The 22,038-nt window shown below is 36.5% G+C and overlaps 1 protein-coding gene across 1 annotated transcript in view; it reads left to right on the top strand.

Annotated features, from left to right (window-relative positions):
* Positions 1 to 22,038, top strand: part of TMTC2 (transmembrane O-mannosyltransferase targeting cadherins 2) — a 239,156-nt gene that overhangs the window by 130,918 nt on the left and 86,200 nt on the right. Inside the window, exon 3 of the mRNA XM_030959447.1 lies at positions 8,340 to 9,168. Within this exon, the coding sequence (XP_030815307.1) occupies positions 8,340 to 9,168 (829 nt within the window). The remainder of the gene's footprint in view (positions 1 to 8,339; positions 9,169 to 22,038) is intronic.

Below are 22,038 nucleotides of genomic sequence, written 5' to 3'. Positions count from 1 at the left end.
TATTACTCTTCAAACTTTCAAGCACATATATCCAGAATTTAACTGCTAGTGATTCATAACTACTTGGTTAGCTACATGGGAAGCAAGACTAGGTTAGGTGAGAAAGGAGGCATGTAGGTATGCTTCAGACTGCTTGTTTTGACTAAGAGTTTGGAAGAAGTTGTTGTCAGTACACCTGGGAACAAACCTTTTCATCAATGGTGGTGACCCACTATTTGTCAGCATTCTTTGTAAATTACCTTTCACCTGCTGTTGGTGGGACTTGCAATCTTGAAGGTGTGTCGTTCTCACTTTTGTTAAGGCTTTCCAAGACTGTTAGTTATTGCTGTTTTGCCTTTAGCTTTTCTGGTTCTGGTTCTTCGTGCTACCCAGTTTTTAAATGGTGATCCTAGTGGAGCATAGAAAAATGAGTAGTTAAACAGAGATTGCATCTAGACTGCAGGAAATGTCCTTCAGGCTGCTATTTATAATAAGCACTGCATCTGAAATAAATGCCCAGTAAGTGACTGATACTGTGAAGTTTATTCCTACTCCTAAAGGGTACTGTGTTTTAACATAATACTTAACTACTTTGGAGTGTCTTTTGGCAGTCCAGTGGTGCCTTTTCATAAATAAATGTCAGGGTGTAGAAGGAAGGTGAGTTTTTTCAAAACAACATGTTAGTTACCACCTAACCTGTATTGTTTGTCCCACAGATAGGTTCGGAGTCACTTAACAATCTTTTCCTTGTCTTGTTAAACTGCTAGATCTGAAAATAAAATAACTGCACAAAAATCAACTTTAAATATTTTTTTAAGGAAATAAGAGTCTACTTGATCTTAAATGAATCTTCCTTAATAGTATGCCTTCTGAGTTAATAAGCAGGCTCTCTGTTTTGCATGGAACTTTCAATACTACTTGTGTTTCTCTTTGAAATGTTGTAGGTTTTAAAGCGTTACTAGAAGAATTACAATTAAATGTCCGAAATTGTAATTTTTTTTGTTGTTTTTTTGTTTGTTTTTTTTTAGGAGTATAGTTTCAAGACTAATTTGCTGCTGGCTCTTTTGATATATTTTAAAAGTACAATTAAAACAAAACACCTTGATTTTTTTTTCAGTAGGCAAACAGAAAAATGGAAAAACCCACACATAAGATGCTGGTTGTTATCCATGATCCACTCTAAAATCCTTTTACCCACTGTAGCAACTGACTGCTGTAAACTTGATGGGCTTCCAGCTGATAGCTGTTACACCTAGAGAGGTTGTTCTGTCAGACCTAAACTTGTTATTTTTCCCATGTGCAGAAGTTGGTTATTGATGATGTTCTTCTAGTCAGTGGTAAAGTTGCTTAGTCATTGCTAGAGGCTTAGTCTGGAATTTAATGACATTTTGATCATAAAATCCATTGGTCAGTATGTGTCTATTTACATTCTAACAGTGTGTGTTCTCCTCCCACTGCATATTAAACCACTTCATAGACTTCAATTTTCCTTTATTGCCCTCTTATTAATTTAGAAAACATGAAATGTGCCATTACAATTTTTTGTGTTAGGTTGGTAGGATTGTGATCTGTGCTCTTTGGAGCCAGCCAGCTCTTTGTTTCTTTTTTCATAAGCAGGCCAGAACATTGTATGGAAAAGGAGAAGAAACAGTTAAGAAGAAAAACTGCATATCTATCTATTCCAATAAACAGAGCTTTAGTAAATTGTATTGTCAGGTCAGATTTACTTAATGTGATGAAGGAGATATAAATGATATCATGAGCCTTAGCTGTTGCTACTCATTTTCATGTGTATTTGTTTCTCAAGAGGTTGGGCCAGCTTTTGTGTTCCCAGGTACAGATTTTGTGTTTCCAGTGAGACTGGGGCAAGGCTTCCTTTCTCCTTGGGGCTCTGCAGGCCTCCTGATCCATTTGCTCTGGTGTAATGCTGAACTGTGCTCCTCACCTCAGCTGTGCCACGCATCTGTGAGACTGACCTGCTTCCTTGTAGTCCATGTGGCAGTGGTAGAAGGAAACTGATTCCATTTTACACAGCTGGAATCTTCTTTAGGTTCCTTTTGAACTTAAATTACCCTGTTGTGTTGCTCTATCCATTTCCTTCTTTTATTTCTGAAAGATCTGTGTTGGAACCAGATCCTTTTAGGATTTATTAGTATTGAGAAGAGTGGACGGATTACTTCACGTAACTTGGAGGATGTGCTTTCATTTGTAGCCTCAGTACAGTGTTTAGCTTTCTAGCTGTTTGTGATCTGTGATGATCCCTTATGCTTCTCTGAAGATGAGTCAATTAAATTATTTGCTCCATTTCTCTTACTTGTGTACCTTTAAGAAAACAGTGTTGCCCCTGCCTTTTATACAAGTTTATTTTTCTTAACATTTCTCTGTTATTTCAAAATAATTTTGAACATACTTGCATGTTCAGTGAACTCTTGGTGTTTTGTCTAGCTTGGAAAGTGCAGCACTCTTCCCTCACTGTAAAACCTCTGGATGAGGCAGTACTTGTTAAATGAAATGCAGGTGTGATGACCAGCTTTCTACCTGTGCAGTGGTAACAGTGGTGCTGGACAGCATCCCTGAGCAGTCTGGCAGTCCAGGAATGCCTTTTGATCCCAATGGCTTTCTAATCTCCTGTGTAAAGTTCTTGCTGCTGCAGATAGATGGAATAACTCTGGGTAGATATCCATAGCATCACCCTTGTTACATAGCATTTAGTTATATGGACTTACAGAAAGCCTTTTCTTGCACTGATCATGGAAACAGATTTATCAAGCTGCTGTATATTCATACTGAAATTGGCCAAATATAAACTTTCTAATACAGATTTGAGTATTACAAAGCAGGCATTCTTTATTGCAGTGCTGGGAATTTGGAGGATCCTTCCAGTAATCAACACTTCCTGAGAGTTGGGTAAACAGAATTCTTATCATACACACTAATCATTAGCTATCCCCACTTACTTGATATATATGTAGTACATTATTTATGTAGTCACAGCCTATCAGAAGTCCTTTTATGGTTCTTTGGGGTCTTCTTTTGTGGTCTTCACTGCCCGGTGTCCTATTCAGGTGGCTTTTCCTTGAGCCCCACTTTTGAGTAAGTGTGATATCACTTTATTGTTTTGTTTTGTCAGCCTTGCAGAGTTGAGCTGGCATCCTGCTTAGGTTTTGACTTCTGTTTGCCTGAGTTACATCTTTTATCTACTTCTCCAAGGCTTTGTTGTTGTGTTCTCCTGTCCATATCAAGTCCTTCTGCTCTTGTACTATCTCCAGTCATTCATGCAGGTTTTGATCTTAATGCAGTCTATCTTTTCCCCTGCAGTCCTTATAACTGTTTTTCAATGGAGAGGTTAGAGTTTTTGTGGTTTTGGATTTTTTATTTATTTTTGTTTTGGTACTTAAAAAATCATATTAAAGAATGAAGGATTTTAGAGTGAGACTTTGGCAATTTTAAATGCCAGTATTTATAACTCTAATTAATGTAAGGCAAGTCAGTAGTAATAAGGACTGTTTAACTTGTGCTACAGGCTAATTTCAATAAAACTATGTACAGATAATCTTTAGCTGTTTTGTGAATGCACTTCCTTGTTGGAGAAAATTGTGTGAGGTCTTAACACTGGAAGTAAATGTCATTAAATATGCACAGTTGGTCCCAATATTGGACAAGCTGTTGACAGAATTCCAACTCTGAGGAAAAACACACCTTCAGGTCAGTTGTTGCATCACCAATGAATATGAGTAAACCTCATTTAGTGGGTCATGCAAGCAGGAACCCGCAGGCAGGTGGTCAGACAGCATTAAAGGCCACTTCCATCTCAGTACTGTGACCCAGCAGGAGTTGTAGCAAATAGCTTCATTCCTGGGGGGGGAGATGTTTTTTAATTGTAGTTTGGCTCCAACTTGGCAGATCTCTTATCCAGGAACCTCTACCTACAGTGGGAAGAAGATGCTGTAAGTCTAGTGATCTGGCAGTGTTTTAGTACTTTTGGAAGTCCCAGTTTTCAAGCCAACATATATTTAAGGAACTCCTGGAAAAGAAATTCCTGTGAGTAATGCCTGATGACACATCTTTCATCACGGTATCTCCTGAGTTCTAAGAATAACATTTTGTGTTTGATGATTTTAATTTCTGGACTGTCTCAATCATGTGCCATATTTAATGCTGTTTGTGAAATGGACAATGTGAGGTTAAAAGAACAGTGTCTTTTGAAAATGCTTTAGATACCACTTAGGAGATGACTGAATTTTGGCAGTGGCTGTCCAGTTAAGAAATCTGCTGCAGTGCCTTATTTAAGGGCAATATAATGAAGTGAGGAATTAGGATTTAATGCAAGGGAAATGTGCAATGTGGGTGGGTCATGCAGATGGATTTTGGTAGGGTGATGAAAAAGGTTTCTACAGTCAGAAAGACTAAAATTGCAGTGGTGGTACTTGCCTGTTAGCAGGCAGGAGATATCTGATCTAAATCAGTGCTCATTTTTTTCCTCTGATGAAAATGGCTACTTATGAAAGGTTAGAGGATTTATGGGGGTGTCAAAACGTATGGCAGATGGGCTGGATTAGGACTCATGAGTATAGTAATCCAAATCCTTTCTGCCAAGCATTACAGAGGATCTCTTCTGCTCCTGGACTGCACTGAATGTACACAATCAGATCAGAGTAGCAAAGGCTGTCAGGAGGCTCAGAAGGGTTACTAGTGAAAGTGCTTGTCTGAGCAGAGTTCATTTTGAAAACACTTCCTTTGCAGGCAAAAGTCCACTGGGGGACTGGCTGTATTATTTAATTTTAATAAATTGCTGGAATGATTTTCTTCCAAGCCTTAAAGAAAGTAAAGCAAAATATGTGCTAAACCTTTCTCATTATCTGTGACTATATTAGCACAGAGGGATAAAAGCTATGCAAAAATCATGAATGTTGAGAGAGGGAAAAAAGGGGAATCAATTTGTTTTTCCCTTCTAGGCCAATGCTGTCTGTGAGATTTGAAAACTGAAAACTAAAAAAAAAAAACAGAAAAAGGAAAAAGACATCATATTTTTAATTGTTGTGACAGATGTTTAAGTGTTAGGGACAGATTTTTCTTGCCTCTAGACTAAGCCTTCTCTGAAATCTGAAAATTCACAATGGTGTGTCAGTGTTATACAGGTTATTGCTAACTGTACTTAACTTGTAGGTAATTTTAAAAGGTTGTAAAGGTACTGACTATTGAAAAGATCCATGTCTGAAATCTGGGGAAGAATGCAAACCATTTTTGTCTGAGGCAGCAACAGGAAATTTGCACTTCACTCCTGATGTCAGTTAACCGAGTTTAAGAATCTACCAGAGCTCAGTCTCCACTTGACTAGTGCCGTACAGCATGATGAATAATGATGATTATGCTGGGGTGGTGAACCTACTCAGACATCTCTGAGCTCTATGAGTGAGTGCTTAGATATTTCATTTGAAAATCATGTAAAATGATTTAAAAATGGTAAAAAATAGTTTTTTTACAACATGACACACAAACCTGTGTATGGATAATCTGTGTTCTTTATAAAAACCTACAAGTGTGAGGATCCAGATATTACAGACCTTAAGTGTAAAGCTTAAAAGAGAGGCTGCAAGTAGTTACTCCAGCAGTGAAGATTGATTAGCTCTGAGCTACAGATTGTTAACATTTTTGGGATAGAAGCAAGAGGCAAACTTCTAGTTGTTAGTATTTGGTTAACATACGAGGAAGACCTGAAAATTTTTAGTAGGTTTCACTATTATCCATGAGGAATAGCATATTGCACTCATGTGGTTTTGTCAGAGAACTTTGTAATGTGAACTTTCTTGACATTTAATTGAAAAGGTCAATGGTTAGGACTTCAGAAAAGTGGGATTTTCTTCCAGTTGTTAAGTATTAACAAAATAACAAAGCAGCCTAATCAGTCCATGGAAGCTCACTTTTCATCTGTTAATCAAGTTTCACTTCCTTAATATTTGGGATATCTTAATCTTTCAAGTGGTATATTGCCTTCCAGAAAAGACTATTTCTAACTCAAACAAGCAAAAAATACTATCTTTCAGTTCCCAGCTTCTTTCTGTTTTAGCAGCCTCCTCATAAGAGATTCATAAGAAGGATGTATGAGGGAGTAAATAGGTCATGCTTAACATTTGAGAGTTGTTTATGTGTATGTTTGAAGGAAATGAGTTTGAAAATTATTGAGCCAGAAGGGTGGGCAGAAAAAATTTCATGTAGAAAACTATGATGAGAATGGGCAAGTTAAACCTGGGACATGAGATTTTACTGTGAGGACATACATGCAAATCCATGAAATCTGAATAATCTTTTTATTCCAAATGTAAACTTAGTTGGGAGTTTCAGTGATAACAGCTTTATATTACACAGCTTTATAACAATAAAAGCATTTAAATAGTTTTGGCAGGCATGGATGAAACCGTATGTGAAGTGAATTGTAAGGTATTACCCAGCTTACAAATAAAGTAAGTTGTTCTAATAGGCTTTCCAGGGAATGTAGTTATCATGATGTGTAGATCAGGGTTTTGGCTGATATATTACCAAAGCATTGTGGATTATCCAGAATGTAAAAAAGCTAGTAAATCAAATTGGTATCAATATGGCAAATTAAATCTGGACCCAGGCTTTACTTTATGTATAAAAAGTGCCAGCATTTTTTACATGTTCACAATCCAAGTGCATGAATGTTTCCATTATAAATTTGTTTGTTCCCTGCTAATGCCTCCATTAAATTTCATAATGTAGCATAACTGAATGAATGAATCTCACTGATGTTTAATATTTAAACTTCACGAGGAGGAACTCTATAGAAATGAGAAAAGACATAAATTTCTTCCTGATACATTATAAGATAAACTATAAATTATCATTACTAGACTGTGTCTTCTTAGTAGAATATCAGCAAACTGTAGAAAACTATTAGTAATTAACCTAAAATGGAGCAACACAAACATCTGTAATTTATGATATCAAGAGTTGATCCCACCCACAAAGAAGAAAAATTAGTTGTTTTGTAGAAATAAGATAAAACATTCTACTGTTAGGTTCTGCTTCTGAATAACTAAGTAAACATTGAATAATCATCCCACAAAATTGTAGTATGAGATGGAAAAAACAAACCAAATAAAATGAAAAATGATTGACAAATAATTCTTTCTAATAATGGGGAAAAGATAATCTAAGCACTTAATCTGTATCCGTAACTATTTGGCAAATAGGTTTTTTTCTTTCCTTACAAAAGGTATCTGAGAAATTGAAAATAAAAACCCCATATATTTTAGCTTTTACATAGAGAGAGTAATGCAAACCAGCTTTCATTTAGGGTGCCCATGGAATCAAGAGCAGAGCTTACCCAAGAAGCAGCTTCTGCTGGAAAATGTTCTGCTATTCCATAAATAAGTGCAGATCCTTCAAGTTGCTAGCATGATGACATTGGTAGTTAGCTGTGTCCTTCCCATAATTTTATTTAGATACATATAAAGATGTGAAAGGTTTTGGAGCGTTTATTATGGTGTGCTTGAGGAAAAAACCCCAATGTGTTGTTTGGCTCTGAGATCACAGAATCGTTAGGGTTGGAAAGGACCTCTGGAGATTGTCCAGCTCAAATCCGCCTTCCAAGGCAGGGTCACCTAGAGCAGGCTGTCCAGGAACAAATCCAGGTGGGTTTTGAATATCTTCAGAGAACAAGAATCCACAACATCCCTGGGCAACCTGTTCCAGTGCTCTGCCACTCTCAATGTAAAGTGGCCCTTCCTCATATGGAGGTGAAACTTTTGTGTTTTATAGAAAATGAAGTGGGACTTTGGAGTAGGTAGAGCTGAATGCTCCAAGTTAATAGGTAGGAGCTAGGAGACCTAAATATGGAATCTGCATCTGTTTTCCTCTCTTGCTTTCTTGGAAATTTTTATCGGTTCTCTAGTGAAATGCCTCGGAGAGAGACTTTGATTGAAGAAAATGGATCTGGAACATCCTTCAGACTTTAAATCTAGCTAAGGCAAACTCATGCTTTGGTCACAGCCAGAAGATTATGTAGGAACTAATGTAAGATTCCATAAACTCCTCTAAAATAAGAGTTTCAAAAGCTTTATACAACTAAATCTTAAGAAAGGACTGACAGCCCTAAAATATCTGAAGGCTTGACTGTGATGCATTCTTGATAGAGCTTAAATGAAAGAGTCGTTTCCTTTAGTCTGTAGTCAACAATGTACCCCAACATGGCGCGATCCAAATGTCAGAGATGGAGATCTATTGTGTTTGTTTCCATTACTGAAAAAGAGTTCTATCAGATATTTTTTTGGTTGTTGCATATAATTTACACAAATAAATACCTAGTGTTGATTTATGCTGTTTTTTTTTTCTTTCAGAGAAAGAATTTGACCCTATTCTTCAGCATTGGTTTATTGACCTCCTGGGGAACTGCACTGCTGGGTGTTCGCTTGTACTGGATGGGCAACAGGCCTCCAAGTTTTTCTAATTCTGACAATCCAGCAGCTGACTCAGACAGTTTTCTCACACGTACCCTGACCTTCTTTTACTTGCCAACCAAGAACCTCTGGCTGTTGCTGTGCCCAGATACCCTCAGCTTTGACTGGTCTATGGATGCTGTGCCTCTTCTAAAAGCAGTCAGCGACTGGAGGAATCTACACACTGTGGCCTTCTATGCAGGACTCCTCCTCCTTGCCTACTTTAGCTTGAAGGGCTCCAGCGATGAGAGAGAATTCAATGGGAAAACTGTAATGAATGGCAAGCAAAATGCTAATGGGCATAGCTGTCACCCAGAGATGGAGTACAAGACACTGGAGGTGAAGTCAAGCTTTGCATCAAAAGAAGAGAATGGCCTAAAAAAGCATGAAATTCACAAACTGCAGCTTCCTTCAACCGAGAACATTGTCATTCTTTCTCTCTCTTTGTTAATAGTGCCCTTCATTCCTGCCACAAACCTGTTTTTCTATGTTGGCTTTGTAATAGCAGAGCGTGTGCTGTATGTTCCTAGTATGGGCTTCTGCCTGCTGGTTACAGTAGGTGTCAGGGCCCTTTATGTCAAAGCCCAAAAGCGCTTTCTGAAAAACTTGGTTTTTTGTTCCACTGCTGCATTAATTGTTTTCTATGGACTCAAGACTGTTGTCAGGAATGGGGACTGGCAGAATGAGGAGATGCTGTATAGGTCAGGGATAAAAGTAAACCCTGCTAAAGGTGAGTTTTGCTCTTTATGGTGAATGTTTTACTTATTCCTGTCTGTCTTTGCCTTTGAATTGTCTGATTTTACTAGCAACATCTAAAGAGAATACTTTAAGAAATGTAATTTCAAGTTGCAGTGGTATGTGCATTAGTAAAAAATGGGGAAAAGCAGGAATGTGTTTTGATTAGGTGTTACAGGTTTGGCATTTTCGTGGAGAAAAGGAGACCCTAAGGTAAGGGGATACTTTCTTTTTCAGTAGTATTAGTTCTGTGTTTTGAAATTAAAGATGCATTATTAGTATTATAAAGCCCACCCTGGTGTTTTTCCATTTGGAATCTGGTATATAGCACACTAATGAACATTTTTTGTGAGTTTACCAAATGTTCTGTTTTCTCTGATTAGAAAATATAAGAAGTAGTAAAGGACAGCATCAGGGAAGTGCTATTCCTTTATTTCATCTGATGCAAAAAACGTCAATACTACATAATAAAAATGAGGAAGTGAGGTCAGGTATAATTCAGCCTAGGAAATTACTGTAGTTCCCCTTGCCTACCAGTATTGTAAAGAGTTATTGTCAAATACTTATGCCTTCCTGCTCATGTGTAAATATCAGCTATTTGTAACATTGCCCAGCCACGTCTCAAAGGTTATATCTATGCTGTAATGAGATGTGACCACAGCTAGTGTAAACATATCCAAACAGGCAGTAAACCTGCCAGTTTAGGTATCAGTAACAATGTTTAGCTGTAGCTCTGTGGTTTCAAGCATGTATGGCAGATCCAGCTTGGATCCTGAACTCCGTGCTGCCTGGCTGTACTGCTCTTGGCACAAATGCAAGTTTATATGAGAATGGTCAAAATATCACCTGTGAGTGCAATGTAGACCTTGACTAAGCCTTCCTTATTCACAGTTCATCAGAAGTGAGAATGGATTAGTTGATTGCTTTGCCTATCTGTGAAAGAAAAATTTGACAGCGCTTGAGTTTTTTCAGTGCTCTGCTCAGAAACCCCCTATGTGATGCAAAGCCATCTTCTGATAGAGTTGTGCATTTTGATTAGACAGCTGTATCATGCCATAGTCTAAAAGCTGTGATAGTAAGAGGCAAATGCAGGTGGTTACTGTGAGCTGATAGAGAGTGAAAAAGTAGATTCGGCAGATAAAATGCCCAGCAAAGCAGCATTTTAGTAGTTTGTCAGTCTGATTTTGTAACTCTACTTCATATACTTTTTCACCGTAGGAAAATTACTGAACTTGTTGCTGCAGTAAGTGAGTTTTTTAAATTGTGAACAAGCACATCCCATTTGTTTTACTTTTTTTTTCAAAACTAGCGCAGGAGAGCAAGAAATGAATTAACTGAACAGTGAGCCAGCACACCAGAGTGATTATATGAAGCACTGAGAGGTACAAGTTTAGTGACAGTATAAAACTCGTATTAAAACGCTGGAATTCCTTGGAAAGAAAAGTTAGTTAGTTGGTTAGTTAACGCATGTTCAATTTCTGTCCTTGGTGGAGATGCCCAGACATTATTAGTTGTCTGCTTGCAATGAGGCAGATTTTGTGATCAAAAAAAAAAAAAACCAAAAAAACCAACATGCTTGTTTCTGCCCAATAGTAGGATTGGCTGCAGCATTGTCTGGAAATTAGACTACTGGATATTATGCTCCCAGGAGACAAGATGAGCTGTTTTCATCTACACATCTCAGTATGCACAGACTCGTGTGTACATGATCATCTGGTTTCTTGCCATATAAGCTGACATTAAGTGTCTTGTAAGATGTGTGAAAGCAAAGACAGTATGTCAGGCAGTGATACAGACATGACTGAGCTGACTTAAATAAATCTGCTTAAAATATCTTGTTAAACTTCTGCTGAATATTTACTAGCCACTACATTGCAACAAGGCTGGGTATACGACACCCCTAGCTAATGTGACCTGTCACCCAACTCTGTTCATTATTGTAAATATTTCTAAAATTATCCTTGGCTTTGACTATGCTAATCTATTTTCTATTTCTCTTGTAGTCAGGCAAGCCTGACTGGGCTAGACTGGCTGCCCATCCTGCCAAAGCATTAGGAGATCAACAATTCAAACTACTCTTCAGTAATTAAATGAGGTTGACATAGGAAAAATAATTTATTTTTGTTTGCCTCTTTTTTCTAGTTTTATGAATTCTAGTGATAAATAGGCTATTCAAAGAGTGGGACGATGGGCTGCTCAGTCAAACAGTAGAGTGGAGAAGTGTTTTCCTTATTTTTAGGCTACTAAGAAGAAGCTGTCACTCCTCATTTCTTTGCTTTCCTCAGTTTGTAGCAAATTTCTCCTCAATAGTATTTTCTTACTTCTGAAAATTGTGGAGTAGCAGGATAATTTTCCCTGATAGTCCTGCATTTTCTCTCATCTCCTGCAAAGAGCTTCTTCTGAACAAGAACTGCTTCTGTCATAATCTCAAAAACGAGGCATCCCTTGAAAAACTTACAGTGTGGAAACTGATAAAGAAGTACGAATCTGTGAAGACCAGCTTTACTAAAGCAAAAATATGAGTGTTTTGTTCCAGATCCATCTGTATTCTGGCCTAGCAGGCTGAATGCCACTGATGGCTGACTGCTGTGCAACACTGAGCTGATGTGCTGTAGTCATAAGGGCATTTGCTGAGGCAAGCTTTTAGCATGGGTGCATTTGTGTACTAATGTGGCTGAACTGCTTTGGAAATGGAGATGTCTCATTTGGTGATGGTTTATTGCCAGGTCCTCTGTGTTGTGATATGTGTAAGACTATAATCTTATCTGCTACTGTGGGACTTTGAGGCAAACATATTCAGCAGCTTCTCCATCTTCAGTCCTCAGGGAAGAAATGGGTGATAATCACCTCACTGGTACTTTCTTCTGGTCCCTTCAGGGGTACCTTGCAGGTAGTGCTGGCAGAGTCGTGTTCTGCCGCAGGTGAGAAAGCCTCTACTCCTGCAGGCCTTTCTGCAGTTTACATTTCTCCAGGCTGTTTTTGTCAATCACTGACAATGTGGGAAAAATACTCAAAAGCATGAGCATGGATTATCTCTTAAAAAAACCTGAAAATGCACCGTGGGAGAGTGAAATGAGAAGAAGGTTGTGAAGCTGCCTCCAAATTACCCTGTGTGTGCCAGCTTTCCTGGCTGCCTCACTGTGTGGCAGGCAGCTGCCATCCCTCGGCTGAGGGAGTCCTTGTGAGGACTTCGGATGCTTTAGCTGCATCTTTACTGGTCTTATTCTGCTGTTCTGTTTATGACTAGTATTTCAAATAACTTTAATGTGATCCAAGCAGTACCTTGTTACGGTTTGTCAGCACTTGAGGGAGAAATATGCAAGACTGACTAATTTAGTTTATGGATTCTGAAGTGGGTGTGTACATGTTTCAACCGTAGGGAGGGAAAGACACAAGTGTTTCTCTGTTCTGCCTTCAACTTAATGAGCAGCCCAAGTGATATAAAGCCAATCTCATTATCTGAATATTCTCTTATAGCAAAGGAAGCCTCCCGAAGTGTAAAAACAAACAAAAAAGTTAAAAGTGGGTGGTACCTGTCACGTCTTTTTCAGTTAGACTGAGGGTCATTCTGTGGTGATGATTACCTCGTGTTTAATATAAAATTGTAATGACACACAAAATAATTGTGCTTATTATGCCTCATTAACTCTAGTTTTCCCTGTGGTACCAAAAATAAGCTTCAAAAAGCATAATCTTCCTCTGGGCCTTGCAGTCCACATCTGAACGTGGAAGATCATTATGATATATTTCCTATAGCTGGGACAGACGTTGATTAAAGAAGTAGAAAATAGAGAGGTTTAAACTGCTGGACTGCCACAGAGGTATTAGTTGCTTGGTCATATTTACTGATGAAATTTTAATCACCTGGTACCATTACATTTGCAAGTAGGCTTTGAGGATCCTTCCAGGAAATAGTTGACCTGCTATACAGAGCAGATGCTTAACTAAAAATTCACCTCAGTTCAGTGAGGAAAAACAGTTACTATATTTTGTACTAAGCTAGGTGGAGAAACTGTATTTCCCACAAACAATAAAGATGCAATAAAACATTATTTTTAATTATTATTATTTTTGAATCACTACTGGTGACTGGAAACCAAAGGAAATGAAATCTATTTTAAGGTACAGCATTCTTCAGATATGCTTATTATTAAGAGCTTATGTTATGCTGACAATATCTCCTCTAATACCTTTAGAGCTTTCAATAGCTATTGCTGTGACACACAGCTTGTTGTTCACTACACGTTTTTTGTACCTCTTAAGTATAGCAGTGTGTGTCCTAATAAATATCACACTGGGTATTTAAAAATAGTTTGAGCATTTGGAATTTGCCTTTCAGTGTTTTGGTGTGTATATTCAAATTTTTTGTATGTAGCTTGTCAGTAAAACTCCTACCAGTTTTAGCCCAATAGCCCAAAATACTGCTCTGTACAGTAGTTATTTCTTTCTCCTTAGGCTCATTTAATGTCAATAATAAAATAAACAGTGTGATTAATATAACATTGCACTGAATAGAAAATGTGAGTTTGGGGGAAAAAGGCTTGAGAGGGAAAGTGATTTCAGTGCACAGATTGCCATATAAAACATCAGACTTTAAACATATAAAACCTGCTGATAAGTACACTTAAAAGTTTTGTGTATTATCACTGTTAAGAAATACCAGTGATATGAGCATACCATCTGGAGTTAGGTATTCATGAATTAGTTTTAGTTTTGCTAATTAAATCTTCTTTAGTCTTTGAACAAACCTCTTTAATCTCAATTTTTCTCTCTGGAATGGAGCTCATATTACCTATTACCATAAGAGTAGAATTTTTTTTTTGATGGTTCATGGTTGTTTTAAAACCTCTTTTTATTTATAGCAGTATAATATCCCTCCTAAGCCAATATGTATCAGAATATACAGTCATGGTGATTCTTGACATACTTTTTAGTTAATGTTTTTAGAAATTGTCAGAGAAACATAGTAACAAATAATCATCCATTTTCCCAATATCTTTGCCAGAACTTTATGATACTTAAGTCTTTTTTGACTAAATGTTGCATGGATATTTTCCTTTACTTCTATAATAATTTTCAGCTTTAGCTACTTTTTAAAGAAGAAATTACTTTAAGGTATATCATCTTTTAATGGTGAAAATGTTTCCAGCCACCAGTAAGAACCTTTGTAACAGCTACTGTATGGTCAATACAATGATCTTATTTAGGTAACAAAATCATAGGTTAGAATTACGCATTAAAAGTATCATTTATAATATATAATGTTATATGGCTATGTAAGTCTTTTGTACAGGAATTATGCAGGATATACCATGATAAATCTGGGGTCTCTGTTCATAAAAAAAACATCAGAAATTGAAGGGTAAATGTTCTACAGGATTTTTCAAAGTTCTTAAAATGAATTGGAAATATAGTTTTATCTGCAACTCTTAAAAGCTTGTTTTGGTTTAGGAATACTGCTCCCCAAATCAGTGTCCCCACCCAGACTCTCCCAAATGCTTTCTCCATCTTGCAGGTGATGGGAGAATAACCTTAGGGTCTGGCCATGCCTGCCACAGTAGCTGGGACTACAGGCACCACCTTGCCTGGCTCCTGTCAAAAAAATTAACCCTGTTCTGGTCAGAACTAGGACGCAGCTTTAAAAGAGTTAGCTCAAATGAATCACATAGAGTTGTTTGAAATAAAAAGCATACTCCCTGAAAATAGTGTGGGGCTCTCTAAATGGATGGTAGTGCTGCTCTGGATGATTAAATAGTGTAGAAGGAATGGCCAATTGTAAGTTGTTTGGGAAACAGCCATAGTTATTTAGGGCAATTGAGCATGCCAGAGGCAGCCCTCCCTCAGCAAAACAGTCTGGTTATGCCAAATATGGTGGAGAGCTGAAGGAAAGTGGTTTACAGTTCAATTCAAACTCTGAATTTATTCTGCAGTGACAGTGTTCTCTCTTCCAGTTCTTTAAAAGTGCTGTAATTTCCTCTGAAACCCAAGTCAGTGTGTGATGTGCTTCTTCAGCAGGATATGAGAAAGCCTGATATTCTTCCTTTAAATATGTGTAGAGGTCTGGAAACAAGGATTTATTGTTTTCCACTTGGATTGTAGTGCAACAGCATCTCTCATCTGTGAATCTTAAAGTGCAGGGGGATAGGAAAGAAAATATTATTAACTAATAGTTAGGCTTTTTTAAAGAAACAAACATGAGACATTGAGACGTGGGCCAATCAGACTGTTATGTCTTCCCCTGTCTTCCCCAAGATGCTCTGCAAAATCATTCAACAAGCTTATCTGGGCTAAAAAACTACAGTGTAGGGGGAAAAACCCCAAACAGGCCCAGTCAAGGAGGAATCAGCTTTGGCAAAATGAATTTTTGTAGCATATCAAGCAAAATGGCATAAATGGTTTTTTTTTTTTTTTTTGGGGGTTTTTTTTTTGTTTTTTTTTCTGCCAGAAAGTGATAGATTTTCTTTTCCAGTTTGATTAAAAGAGAGACCTTTGGTCTGTATTTGTGTATTTGTGTGTTCTGCAGAATTAGCCTGAGGTTTTTTTCAGAGAAAGAGTTACTTCTAATTAGAGGAAAATGAGATTATCTGGATTGGTTCTCGAGCAGAGCATGTTTATTTAAGTGCATTAGATAATAGTCCAATTGTTTCATTATTTTGTCTTCTTTTCAGAATTTGACAATTGGAAAAATTCCTCCTTATTTAAAATTTTTACAGTGAGTTACATGTCATCATTTTCCTACCTGTAATGGATTTTGTATTGGTACATATTCAGGTCCACTTACATAAATCTGATAGAGAAACTAACCTTTATATGGACAGTGCAATAATCTACATATATGCCTTTTTATACTGCTTGTGGTAGGGTAAAGTCCTAATGTAGATAGATAAGTACAAGTATTTTAAGATTTCAAATACCCCTCCTTTGTAACAGGGGGTTTTATTACTTTAGCCTGAACTGTCATCATTGCCAATCCTCATGCATCCAAAAAGTAAATGATGGCTGATGCCATTACAGTGTGCACAAGAGGCTTCATATAGTTCTGTTTTAAATTGCAGAGAAGATCATGAAATAGAATGACTGAGTTCTCAATGCCATTTCCTTCTCTTTCCTTAGATCCTGTAACACACTGAACTTTTCTTTGAGGTCTTAAAATACAGAAGGTATTTTGAATATGGACCGATAAAGATGCTAGTTAATAGTTGTAGTGTCTTTAATTAGTTTCACTGGTAAATGAAGGAGGTTATTTTATGACCTGCCTTCCTTCCTGCCACCTATATTTGCATACCAATGGGGATATGTATCAGCTGGCAAATCTTCACAGGTTCTTGTCTTGCCTTTCTAAGCGATTTAAAGCAAAACAACCAAAACCAGACAACTTGAAGTGTTATGAAAAGCCCGCTACCTGCATATGAAGTAATTTGCATTTTCCAAGTCTTACATATGTCATTTGAGCACATGTGAAGATTCTCTTGGTTTGACAAACCCAGATGCTGATTTTCTTTTCGGTATGGCTCCTCTGGGATGTTCCCAGGACGCTGTGCTCACTGTTCCCCTTTTCTGGAAGGAAGCCAACGATGATCCATCTACTCATAGCTTGGAGGACCAGGGCTGACATTTCAGTGCATCCTGCCATTGCTGCAAGAGGCTGGCTTGCAGTTCATCACTTGGGACATAAGTGATAATTTTGAATGAATCATAGATAATTTTTTTAAAAGCCTACTGTTAAGAAGGTTACATAATTTGACAAATTTAGTACATGGTCCCCTCTTTGCCTGAGTCACTCTGAGGCTTTGAAGAGTTCCTCAGGGCTCATCCTGAGATGGCTGAGATGCACAGACATGTCCTCTTGTTCCACTTGTATTTTTCTGCTCCTTTCATTTTCTTGCATGATTTATATCCATTACCTCAATTAAATACAGTTCCTCGTATAATGAGAGTTTCAGATCAGCACTGTTCACAGCTCTGTTCCTGACCATTGTGAAGTTAAATGGAATGGGAGCTTTGTGGCAGTAATGTCTTATGATGCTCACATACTTGCAATGCACACTTAGCTAACAAAGCTGTGCAAAGGTGTGATTGGGCTCTGCTGTGAACAGAACAGTGAGTAGATTAGATGTTAAAGGTACTGTAGTCATCCTTTTCTCATTGTTCTCCCTAGCCTGGATCAGTTTAGTTGTCTGATTGATACGATACTCTTCACAAAAATCATTTTAGCATGAGGGAGGTTGTGACGAACTTGACTGGCTGTAGGGTGGTAGGTAATGGTGAAGCCAAAGAACAGGAGCAGCTGCTCAGTCTCTCAGGTTCATTGAGCTGTCAGAACCACTCTGCTATCCTTTGAGGAGGAAGAGTTAATTTCTGTAACATAGAGGATGAAGGGGGTGTATCAGCAGTAGAACAGGCCATGAGTTCACATTCGTTTGCATCAGGGTTTCAGAACTGAGAAAAAGACCAAAGCTCTGCCTGCCAAACGTGGGTTGGTTAGTACCCATGCTGACATGTTGCTGGATAGCTTTCAAAGCAGTGCATAGTTTTCAATTCTGCTTTTCTTTCACCTGCTGTCATTACAAAAGCCCTGCAACTGATCAACAGATGAACTGTTGAGCAAATGCTATAAATAACAACCCTAATAAATAGAAGAATATGTAAAAGTTAAGAGGTGATAAAGCTCTAACACAGTCTGTCTCAACATTGCCACATACCCATCGATATAAAAAAAATCAATGTGCAAAGTAGATTAAATGCATAAATTATGGTTATGTAGAAACCATTAACCCTTTAAGAAACAAGAAATTGGGCAATTTTGTTGTTAAGTTAGCAAAAGGAAGTAACTTGATCAAAATGTTCTATTAATGAGTGAAGTTTTTAGAGGAATATTATTGCAAATTATATGCATGAATTTATTACATATTTTGATAAAAAATCGTTATTCCTTTGGAATAACAGGAAAAATATAAATAGCTTATACAAACTGTAGTACAGAAGTTAAGCAAAAACTGTCCCACTTTGAAAGTAGCGACATGTAGCATTTAGCTGAATTTTTCCATTCTCAAACCATGTAATAAACATGATCTGGTTGATCTTCTTGCTGTCTTTGTGAGTGGTAGTGGCTCTGTTTTGTTTTAGATGTTGAACTCTTTTCATTACGTTTTTATGAGTCTGCAGTTGAACTTTCAGAGGCTTTCTTGGGGAAGCCTGCCATTTCTCTGTTGGTGAAACTGTTTCCCTCTTGAAGAAAAAAGTGAAGGTTTTTCTTTTGGGACCAGCATCACTTCATCCTTAAACACTATGGAAGAAAAAAATTGAGATTCTAATTGTCATGCATTTGCTTCTTTTTCATAAACAAATCGGAAGAAATGTGGAATGATTTTAAACAGAGGGAATGCAAACTTGAACTGCTGTTTCTAATTTCACAAGCTAAAGAATCATAAATAATACACAAATATCTGTAAAGCTGTATAGAGGTTTTCTTGGCTTGATGTGCATTTTTCTGTGAGCTAAAGGTTCTAGTTTAGAACTGCTGACAAGTTGATTACAAATTACTGAGCTGTTCCCTAAATACTTCAGTCTTTGTTCAAGTAGTTTGTTTTACTCAAATAATAATCTAGTTCACACTCCTTAATGCATTGAACAATTTGTGGAATAACTTATGTGGTTAAGTTTTATGGGATAAGGCGAGAACAGTATTACCAAACATCAGCAATTTCATGTGTATAGTGAATGTCACATATTAATTTCTTTAAGTCTTGCATTTTTCCATTAATTTTCAAGTATGTTTTCATAACATACAAGGAAAGGCAGAATTTGCCTTTTCTTTGCTATGTTATTTTAAAATGTTTACCAGGATGTATTTGAGTGGTTTATTAGGCAATTGTAGTTGGATTTTTTCCTCTTCATGTTTCAGTAGAAGTGTTTGAACAACAGATGTATTAATAGAATGTCAGTTTACAAATAGTTCAATAGTTTACATTATTACCCAATTTTTCATGGCTTATATAGGGGTGCCAGGTGGGAATCAGAATTTAATACTTTGGGATATCTTTGTTAATAATTTGTGATGTTATTTTTTTTTTAATTTAAAGCAAACTTCTGAATCAGGAAATCAACATACATGTTTTTAACTCATCTGACTGTTCTTCTATGACCCTTTGTTGCTTTATTATCTTCATTTCACTGAATAACAGGGTGATCTTTAGTTCAGTAGAAAGGGAATATTTTATTTAAATGGAAATGTTTGTAGACATTAATTTCCATTTCTCGCTTGTTTTCATAGTTCAGTTGAAAGCTGAAAGTTTACTAGTTTTCTTTAGAAAAAGTGCTTCTTAAATCCAGGCAGATTAGATTAGACAACATTGTCCTTGTTTTGCTGTTGGTCTTGCACTCTTACAGCATGAAAGTGCTTGGAGAAAGTTTAATATACCAGCCGGATATTTTTCAGTCTTGTTAAATCTTAATTGTCAGTTTCACTGAGATAGTTGAGAAGTTAAGCATGTTAAACATGAAACTAACATTTTTTATATTCATTTTCATTTTGAAAGCCATTGAATGCCTGAGAACTTGACCTACTCTCACTGCAAGGTGGTGTAAATGCAATCTTTAAAGTTTAATAGAGGTCTAGTTTGATATGGCCAAAATTGTAACACTTAAACAGCTATTTATTTTCCTACTTAGTGCTGCATAATTTCTTCTGCTCTTATAAAAAAAACCCCAAACAACAAACAGAAGAAGAAAATCCCTTTAAAAAGTTTCATTTTCCTACAAAGACGTGTAAATAAGAGAGCAGTTCTCAAGCATTAGGAGATTCTTAAGTTTATACTTGACTAATGATAAAAGTGATTAAATGGATTTAATTTTTAATATTGAGTATGATCTATGGAAAATTAAGCAATTAAGTAAAATTTGAATGGACTGACTGTTTTGTAGGTGAGATGTGAAAGTTACATTTGTTCCCATGCTATGATGGAATACTGTTTCTTAAAGACGTGGGTCTGTTTCGGTTTCATTTTTCACGGACAGGGAATTAAACAGCAGGCAAAAAGGAAATATTGCAAAGCTCTTTCATTCACAGCTTCCTTTTTCTCTTATGCTCAATAGGGTCTTCAATATGGGGAAATTTGAATTTTGAATTAAAGATTAAAATATGGCATATATATATATATGCTTTAATATTTTCTGAATGTTAAATGTTGCCTTTTGCAACTTAGCTAATATAGATATTATATGAAAAATATTTATAAAGAATAATTGGAATAAACACCCATTCTAAATTCCAGGATTACTGACCTAGTTTCTTTTTCTTTTAAGGATATTTATTTTTCTTTTCTTACTATGTACAAATGGAAAATAGTTGAGTGTTAGAATTTAGTTGGAATCATAGGGTGGGCTTTTAACAAGAATGTGGATTCATTTAGATATAACCTTGCTTCTGTTTCTGAATGTGCCTAGAGTTGTACCAGTGCTGTTACAGTTTTGAAGAAAAAGGTTTTAAGATATGGAAGCTAATAATTGAAGTTCTGGTTTTGACCCTGAAGGTTAGTTGCATTACTTAAGACAAAGCAGGAGTGAAGTTCCTTGAGTAGCTCATGTAGCCTCTTCTCCATGTATGTACACCATCCTCTTTTACTCATGCTTATATACCAAAACCCAAGAGGATGTGGTTGCTGCAGATATTAGCTGCTCATAATTTCTAGGGTGTATGAGTATCATCTCTGCACATGTTCAATGCAGTTTCATCACCAGCTAGAGACAGATCATTCTGATAACTAGTTCTGTAATTAAATAGTAGTGAATTTGTTCTATCTGGTTTGGAATTTATCTGGTTTGGATAAATGAAAATACCTTGGTTTTCATGTTTCCATTAATGATAAATTGTCAGATTATCATGTTTTATGTTTGCTATTTTCTACTATTGCCACTTCTTCTAGTGCATCACATAAAGTTAATTATTCAGAGTTTTACAAGTTTAGACAAAAGTCTAAATGGAATAAATTTAAAATTAAATAGTGTAAATTAATTATCAATTTATATTAAAAACTTGATACAGATTATTTTGAAAAATGTACATTAAAATACTGTCTTAAAAATTATTTTGTCTTAAAAATATTGTCTTAAAAATTAACTCAGATAACTGTTAGAACCCATGGCATGAAATGAAGTGTAGAGGAGAAACTATTACACTGAAGAGTGTTTAACAGTGTGTCTCCAGTCTAACAGATGAAGAGATGAACTGAATCATCCTTTTGTGCATACTTGTATTTACTGAGCTTCAGAATGGTTGGGAGTAAATAACTATGTGGCAGGAGATTGACCATTTGATCTATTGATAACATTTGATGTAATGCTCTGTTATGGGAGATTAGAGTAAAAACAAAAGTCCCTATAGATTATATGGAACATGCAGTTATGGGAAACTGGATGCTCATTTACTGCAGAAGAAAAATAAGGTTATACCTTCACAAATTAATTTAAAAAATAATATATCAGTCTGTGTTTTTCTTCCAAGGGTTAATGCTACAGACTGGCTAGTCACTTTCATTGGTACTTCCAGACTGTTTTCTCTGTGTAAAAAGGGAAGAGTAGCTGTAAAAAACATGGGGAAATTCCAGAATTCCGCACATTTTCTAGCCAAGTGTAAAAGTTGAGTGAATCTGAGAATAGTTTTACCAGCTGTATTTCAAATTGATGGAACATTTTGTGACTTTTGTTGATTTATTGATAAATAAATATTGATAAATTATTTCTCATTAAATACTGGGCTAAAATGAATTGAATCACAGAAGTGATAGTTTATTTTCTTATGGAAATATTGCATATATTTTATTTCTTTGATTTACAGAACATGACATGCTCAGTTGAATGACATGGT

This window comes from Camarhynchus parvulus, chromosome 1A, assembly GCF_901933205.1.
Source record: "Camarhynchus parvulus chromosome 1A, STF_HiC, whole genome shotgun sequence".
NCBI lineage: Eukaryota > Metazoa > Chordata > Aves > Passeriformes > Thraupidae > Camarhynchus > Camarhynchus parvulus.
The sequence above is the reverse complement of the archived record's forward strand: the minus strand, read 5'-3'. Positions and strand labels throughout refer to the sequence as shown.